This window comes from Quercus suber, unplaced genomic scaffold, assembly GCF_002906115.3.
Source record: "Quercus suber isolate HL8 unplaced genomic scaffold, Cork oak 2.0 scaffold_472, whole genome shotgun sequence".
Classification (NCBI taxonomy): Eukaryota; Viridiplantae; Streptophyta; class Magnoliopsida; order Fagales; family Fagaceae; genus Quercus; species Quercus suber.
In genome coordinates, this window is record NW_027069923.1 from 58,135 (window position 1) to 66,083 (window position 7,949).

The 7,949-nt window shown below is 34.1% G+C and overlaps 1 protein-coding gene across 1 annotated transcript; it reads right to left on the reverse strand.

Moving 5' to 3' along the window:
* Positions 1 to 2,631: 2,631 nt before the first annotated feature.
* On the reverse strand, positions 2,632 to 7,688 carry LOC112034387 (uncharacterized). Its single transcript, XM_024067203.2, has 6 exons — positions 7,608 to 7,688; positions 5,394 to 5,491; positions 4,456 to 4,529; positions 4,199 to 4,293; positions 3,550 to 3,658; positions 2,632 to 2,701 (listed from the first exon to the last, which is right to left on the reverse strand). The coding sequence occupies exons 1-6, from the start codon at positions 7,677 to 7,679 to the stop codon at positions 2,673 to 2,675; spliced, it is 477 nt and encodes a 158-aa protein (XP_023922971.2). The 5' UTR covers positions 7,680 to 7,688; the 3' UTR covers positions 2,632 to 2,672.
* Positions 7,689 to 7,949: the final 261 nt, after the last annotated feature.

Below are 7,949 nucleotides of genomic sequence, written 5' to 3' on the forward strand. Positions count from 1 at the left end.
TATAAACGGACAAAACTCAATATTAATCATAGCATTAATGTTGTTTTGCTTCAGTTGAGTTATATTAGTTGAGTTATATTAGCGTGGTACTTTGGTCAATTTTTGTCTAATTCGGTCTATTTTGGTCCAGTTCAGTCCACTGGGTCCAGTTCAGTCAATTTTAGACTAATTGGGCTTTAGATAAATTCTTTTTGGTCATGCTAATGGTGCTCTTAAAGCAATGGCTAATAATTTATTTTAAGAAAATTTTGACACTACTTTTATAGGAAATGGAAAAAACTGTCAAAACATTAATTGTTTTTTTTTTCCCCCATAAAAACTTTCTTTAAATAGATTATTAATCGTTCCCTTAAGGGCATCTATTAGCATTTCTTATTCCTTTTATAGGTTGTATTTTCAATTTTGGCCAAAAAATTCTTCTTTATTTCCCCTTAATTTTTGGGTTAAAAAGTATGAAATTTTATTCTATTTGGAATAAACTCTTTAGTTTTTTACAAAAAAAATACAAACAAAATAGGCATTAGAAATTAGAGATATGACCCTAAATAAAAAAGATAAATATTCAAAAGATTACCTTAAAATTCAAGTTTTAATAATATAGGCATTATGCTTTATATATATATATATATATGTAGGGGCTCAATTTGAGTTGAATGTTAGGTTCCCGGCCCAACAAGCCCAAACAATACATTTATAGAGAGTGGGTTGAAAGGCTTAGGTGCTGGCCGTTGATCACCATGGCCAAACTTATATTAGAAAATGGCTATGTGTTTTCTTACAAATGAGGGATTGCTCCTCGGACTGCGGCCGAGGAGGCCTTTTCTTTTCCCCCCCATCCCCCCCTTCTTTTGGGGTTACTAACTCTTCTTTTATAGTTTTCATCTTCCTATCTTCTGCTGCCATCTGTTGATCATCTATTCGCTTTTCTTCTGGTTGTCCGTCCCATCAGAGGCCTTATCGGTACTCAAGTGGCTCGCTCTAACCATGGGGGGGTTAGTTGAGTGCATTCAATGCGATGGTGACAACTTACTTTGGGGTTAAACTCTCCCCAAAACCACCCTTGTCAGGCCGAGGACAAGGTATCCTCGGCCTGGTCCTAGGAAAGTAGGCCTCCCCCCCTTCTCCTCAGAAATAGCTTGCACTCCTCGGCATGGGCCTCAGGCTTGCTATATGATGGGCCGAGGTTATCAGGCCCACGGGCCCCACAATATATATATATCACTATTAGATATTTTTATTTATTTAGTCTTTCACCTCAATAACGTTTGCATTTATATCAAAATATTAGTTCATTGAATTAACTAATATAGTAAATGCATATATTAATTATTTATAGTTGTGCATTAATATTTTATAATAGAGGAATTTATATGATTATTTTTATATTACAAACTTTTTTTTTTTGAGCAAAGACGATAGTATAACAAACTATTTTTATTTGTAACTGAACACATAAATTTCAACATTGAATGAGTAAAGAAGATTCAGAGAAAGAAAAAAAGAAATGAATGTTCATAAAGAACAATGTCATCATGAGATTCAACTTGATGTCTTGATTTCTGAACCTTCAAGTTCAAGAATAGCATTAAATCTGAATTCTTTGCCAGGTGTAAACGATGACATTAGCTCTTCTACCTTCTGGATTGTGTTAATTTTGTTGTCCTTCACATTCAAATTTTCCTGGCATGGAGTTGAGAAACAAAATAATTACCATAACTCAAGAAATAAATGGCGATAACTAATTAGTGTCGACAATGGCTTACATTCTTCACATAATCATCCATGGTTGAGTTAACTATTTCTTGTATAACAAACTTAGTGACACGCTCTTCACCAAGCATTTGCAAGAGAAAGCTTTTTGGGACCTGAGGAAAATTATAAGTTTGCCATTTGTGAAACTACTATGTTGCATGTAACCAAAGAAAATATAAAAATGCATAAATCCTTCACAAGAAAGACGATGAGAGCATCAGCTATTTTATGAAATCACAATTTCTTCCATATGAGTGACATAGGTTTGGTAAAAGGAGACAAGTGCAAAGGCACTGCATACTTAATTTACCTCAGATTTTTATCAGATAACTTACATACCAACAATTCAAACACAAACCTGACATTTGGAGCTGACAGAAACAGTTTAAAATAGTTTCTGTTATATATGTTCATATAATATTTACATATGACCAATACCATTGTCAAGTTTAAAGTTAATAATTTTTCTGTTATAACTTAGTTTGTCAATTTTAAACCAAGTAATGTGAAATTGCAAGATTTGCTATGGGAGAAGTAATTTAATCTCGATTTTATTTTTAATTCTCAAGTGCGAAAGGATGTTTTCTTGTAGAATACCTGAGCTTGTGAAGCACTTGTAAGTTATGGTGAACAGGCAAGTCCGACCCAGAGACACATAACTCCTAAAATTAGTTCCATTTGTACTTGTAGGATACTTGCAGGCATTCAAAAGAGAGCAAAGGTTCTATATAGAGGGTGCAGTTTGAGACTAGGATGTTTAAGTATTGATCTCTTTTCCAAATAATCAACATCAAAGTTGGAACTATGAAGATCTCAAGCACATAACTAGAAAGAGGCTAAAAAATTACAAATTAAACATGGATACCAAAATTTGGGCAATAACAATTGTTTTATATATATATTTTATAGAATGCCTAAGATCAGAGGCCACTTGCCTGCGATGTTTTTCCTTGAGTAGCACCAGTGCACAAGCAAAACAAAATATTGTTAGAATTCATGAACAGAAAAACTAATAAACTGTGGACAATACAATATCATAAACAGAAGGATGTCATGGTACTATCATTATAAACTATGCCCTTCACACATATAACTGTTCAAAACTAACTACCTTGGACTAAAGTTCAAGTTTATGATCATAAGCTTATCAAAATGATCAAGCCCTTTTCCATGTTATTTCAATCATTAAATACCATGTAATTAATCACAAGGCTAAAACCACCGGTATGAGCCATTAAAAATGTAGTTCAAAGCCTAAAATGTATCACGTAATTTATCACAAGGCTAAAGCTACCAGTTTGAGCCATTAGAAATGCAGTTAAAAGGCTAAAGCATATGAACTGAATTGTTTTTTTTAACGATCCTGATGTTTTCAATTAGATATTATACAAGAACAACTAAACACTGTAAAATGAATATATTTTATACTGGCTGATCTTAAACCTCAATAATTGAAGTAAAGCCAGGCTTTGCAAGGTTAGGAAAAAGTTATTACAACAAAGTAAATATATTCTAGAAGGAACAGAAGAATAATAAGCGTTATAATTTTTGTCATATATTTACATATACAATTATGTATATTATTATTTTCATGAAATTACAAAGCATCTGAGAGTTTTAGAGGTCAGCAATAAAATAACCATAATATGTTTTGTATCCACCTATGCCTGTCAGATAAAATAAGCCCCTATCTTGAGAAACTTCTTTCCATGACCATATCTAATTATTTCCAAAGAGAATAAACACAAAGCATGGTTATAACTTGAACAACATTGGCAAGGGTTATCAGAATTTTACCTCCTTTTTGCCTGCGAAATCCTGGAACAGGTGGTGCTGTGCGAGCCAAATTTGTTAAAACCTGATCAAATACTTTTTCTGTCTCATCCCCAGTCAAGTCCACTTGTATCTATCAATTGAATGTCATGAGAGCATTGCAATATAAGTTTCCAAGACACCTAAGTAGGGGCAATCCAAGAAACACAACTAAATCTGGCCATCTATTTCACAAAAGGTTTAAGAAACCATATGTTGTCACAGGAAAATTGTTTTTAATAAAGATCCATTCAGACGCATCTTCCAAAGATGAATTATATGGCCGACTTGATAAAAATAGTATGGGAATTTCTAATTAGCATAGAAAAAACTAGTTTTGTCTTCATCCATCTTCATAAATTGACATACCAAATTTTAAAACTATATCCAGAATGGAGAAAGTCACAAGTCAAACATGCTTAGCCAAACCAAGTAGAAGATCAGTTCATATTTGGTAATTATTTTATTAATTCACATTCACGCATAATTAAAGAGAAAAGAAAGCAGGAAAGAAGCATAAGATTTAATTCACAGAAACATCATATCACCTTGTACAAAAGCCAAAAAATCTGTTATATGGGATTATCTATCAACAAAACAAATGAGTAATACAAATTTAATCTTGCAGGCTCACTTGCATCTTATTTTCATCTTGAGACTCAATAACTATCTTAGCACTCTTCAACTTTATTGTTTTGCCCTTCTGATCTGTAACAGATGCCTCAAGACCTACATTGCCAAAACAACATAATCCTTGATTACTTACGAAAAACAAATGTAGGCGTAAGATCAAACTGCATTACTACCAATGAGGTGGAAGAAAGGCAAAACGAAGAGGGAAAGAAGAAAAAAATTGCATGAATTTATAAGTGTACTTTAAAGTTACTTCACCTGAACTAGAAGCAGATATCGGCTTGGTCAAAAGTGTTAGACCTCTTTTTTGGGGACTACTAGGGAATAATAAACTGAAAACAACAAAATTATGTAACATGAGTGTTCCTATAACTACAATTTATAAATCTCAGAAACAGTAGCTAATTAAGTTAAACCCATATTTGTATGGTGCATTAAACAGCTTAAAAAAATTTAGATGTAGAACATCAAAAAAATTGGCACACAAAAAGATTTAACTTCAGAGAACTAAATCCTGTACTAAGCCGGAGAAGTTAAGGTTCAGATTAAGCAGCATAATGAAGTAGCCTAATAAATACTTGATACAAACACACACAGAAGGGATTTGTAAGCAGCATAATGAAGTAGCCTAATAAATACTTGACACAAACACACACCGAAGGAATCTGTAAGGATATTCAGCAGCTTATAACAATTAATGTGTAATCAGTACATTCAGCATGTTCATATTGTCTTGCTGTAAATCTTTGTCAATCTTTTCAATAGACTTATTGCCATCCAAAAGTTTAATTAATTTGAAATATATTTATGTAAACTAGGCACTAACTAAGGACTACTATTGAAATGGCAATTGATTCAAAATCAATGCTTCCTAGAGAGTAGTCCAACATGGGAGCTCTCATGTAATATCTTGATATGATTATTCTAAACTAAAAGAAAAAAGTCCAACTTTTGGTGTATAATTTAATTCGAATGAACTGATATATGCCTGTCTCGCATTGTATGTTCCAGTATCAATTTGTACATTGGAAATTAATTCAGTTTGTGATCACAATAAGAATGCACAATCCATTGGAGCCAGTGAAACAATCATCTTAGCTTAATTACGCCTCTTACATTATGCAATAAGCTACAGTAGATTCTCTATATAAGCATAAAATAACTGCTAAAACATTGTACAGAAATAAGTGATTTACCTTCTACACAGATAGTGCTGCATATCACAGAAATTGGTGCATGTGGACTTTGGACATGTAAGAACATGACTGCAGCCAATTGTTACGCGACAAGATTTCTGTAGAAGAGAGCTAAGCTGAATTATCTGCTAAAAAATAAAAATAAAAACTTAAGCTTCCTAATCTTTTTATATGCTCTCTCCACAGGACTGATGTGGAACATGATTTATGTTGCACTCTCCACAAGAATAACTAGGTAATGACTTACAATTAATGTCTCCTAGCTTCAGTCTCTTTTTTTTTTTTTTTTTTTTTTTTTGGAGAATGAAATAGATTGCATCGAAAAACAAACCAAAGTACAAGCACCAAGCAGAAAATGGCTGCACACAGAGTCAAACCAGCAGCAAAAGAGCATACAACACAACTCTGACATGCAAAACAACACCTACAACCATCCTATTCCCACAACACACAGATAAATTAATAAGCATCAAGAGCTGAGACACGGACAGAAGCCTCCACAAAAAACAAAGAGATTTGTTTAGGATTAAGTTCCTAAGATTTTTTCGCCACAACAACCTATGGCTTATATCATTCCTGAATTTCCTTGAACCAACAATCTTAGTTAGTTTGCTCTTTCTTTAATTTCCTATCCTGGTCTGCTAATTCCTCTGTTGGTACTAAGGTTTTTATTCTTCGCTCAAGCTGGAATCTTGTGAATAAGGTCCCCTTGAAGCGTGAATACATTCAGTCTTATGGTCATTTGAAAGCTCTCTCATTTTAATTTCTTCAAAGCCCAACCTGCCTCCTCATTCCATCCTACAATCTGCCTTACCATAGAGGCACTTAGACAGAACCTTCATCCAGACCTCTTAGAGAAAGAGCACTCATAATAAAGATAATTATGAGATTTTGATTCTACTCTTACAAAAGGAGCAAAGCAAGTAACCTTCATATAAGCTTTTTGTGAAAAGCTATCCAAGACATAAATGCATGATTGGAGTATTTTTAGCAAAACATATCATGTGCTACCAACAACTTTGAAGGCTTTGACAGCTCTTATAGCTCTCCAGTTATCCATGCAGTTATAAATATTTTTTGCAGCAGGGAGCCAAATCACAGCATCCACACCACCAAGCCGCATTTCACAGACTTTTCTCTGAATTTGCACAAAGTCATTAGACCTTGCAGGAGGTCACATTCAATTACCATCAACAAGGAATCTAGACAATCTGTCAGTGGAAAACTAGTAGCATCATATACATTCCTCTATTGCCATAGTTTTGAAGCAAAGGGCCATGCTCATGGCAAGAGTCATGCCAAACAAAAATATGCTTGCCACTACCCACAATGTGCTTCAACAGAGGCCCCTGCCACACCCTCAACTAAAGTATATTTCTCCAATTCCAGTAACAATCAACTGGTATGGACACCTCCCCAAAATATCTCCCTTTAAGGAGGTCAGTTTGAGCCCCAAAAAGGTCCCAAATAAACCTCAACACAGCAACCTAGCTTATTCCAACCCACAATCCAAAGGAATTCCACCCCTCCTTTTATGCCATACCCAAGTCATTTCATAAATTATACTCTAATTTCTGCTCCACCAACTCAATTACCCTCATTGGGAAGAATAAACAAGCTAGCCCAATATACCTGGATACTATAAAGAAATTGCAACCTCTCAGCATACGACAAGTGCTTGCCACAACATGAATTTATCCTACTAGTGATCTTATCAACCAGGGGCTTGAAATCATAAATTTACAGCTTCACAAAAACCAATAATAATTATATCATGCATCAAATATATGCTTCCAACCTCTCAAAGAGTGTGGACCTCACAACTAATACATCTATCCAATCCACAAGATACCTCCTCAGCAACCAAAGGGGTCACTACTCACTAAATTTCTAATCTAAGAATTTTAGTTTCATTTGAAGCATGGGAATATAAGGAAACCTTTAAAAAAACATTCATTTTCTTTGTTACCCACTAAGCCATGAACTAAAAAAAAAATAAAAATGAAAAACGTCAACGTTGTAATTCTTCGTTCAATTGTTTTTTCTTGAATTCATCAATCTTAGTACTACTCTCTCGAAGCTCTGTTAACATGTGCAGTTCCATTCTTACACGTGCATGGACATAACTAACCATGTATATATGCAGTTCATGATCATATCTACTTCTTAAGTTGGTGTGTGGTTTGTGATAATTTTTAAGTTGAGGTCTCTTACTGTGGAGGTTCGAGGTTGTTGTTGGAATTCTGAGGGAATTGTTGTCATCATCATCGTCGTGATTGAAGCCATGCTGCTTACTGCTGCTTCTTTGACGATTCTTGTTCTTACAAACGGGCTCTTATCCGGTTTTTTTATCCTGGGACTCAACGACATACCGTTTGGTATGCGACTTGTCGTTTGACTTTAGGATTTAAGGAGATTCGAGCCTGTTTGGTCTTCCAATTTTTGTATTTTTTGTTCTCCAAACTTTTAGAAATTTTTTTTCTAAAAGTTATATTTGAAACCAGTTTTCAAAACACAATTTTCACCTGATTTGTGTTTGGCTTTTATTTTTTAAAA

Bases quoted from the DNA above. Each gene is read 5' to 3' on its own strand.
- LOC112034387 (XM_024067203.2), bottom strand. From the start codon at position 7,679: ATGGCTTCAATCACGACGATGATGATGACAACAATTCCCTCAGAATTC. The intron at 5,492-7,607 runs GTAAGAGACCTC...TCTCTTCTACAG, and splicing joins AACAACCTCGAACCTCCACA to AAATCTTGTCGCGTAACAAT. The intron at 2,702-3,549 runs GTAAAATTCTGA...GTGCTACTCAAG, and splicing joins ATTTCGCAGGCAAAAAGGAG to GAAAAACATCGCAGGCAAGT.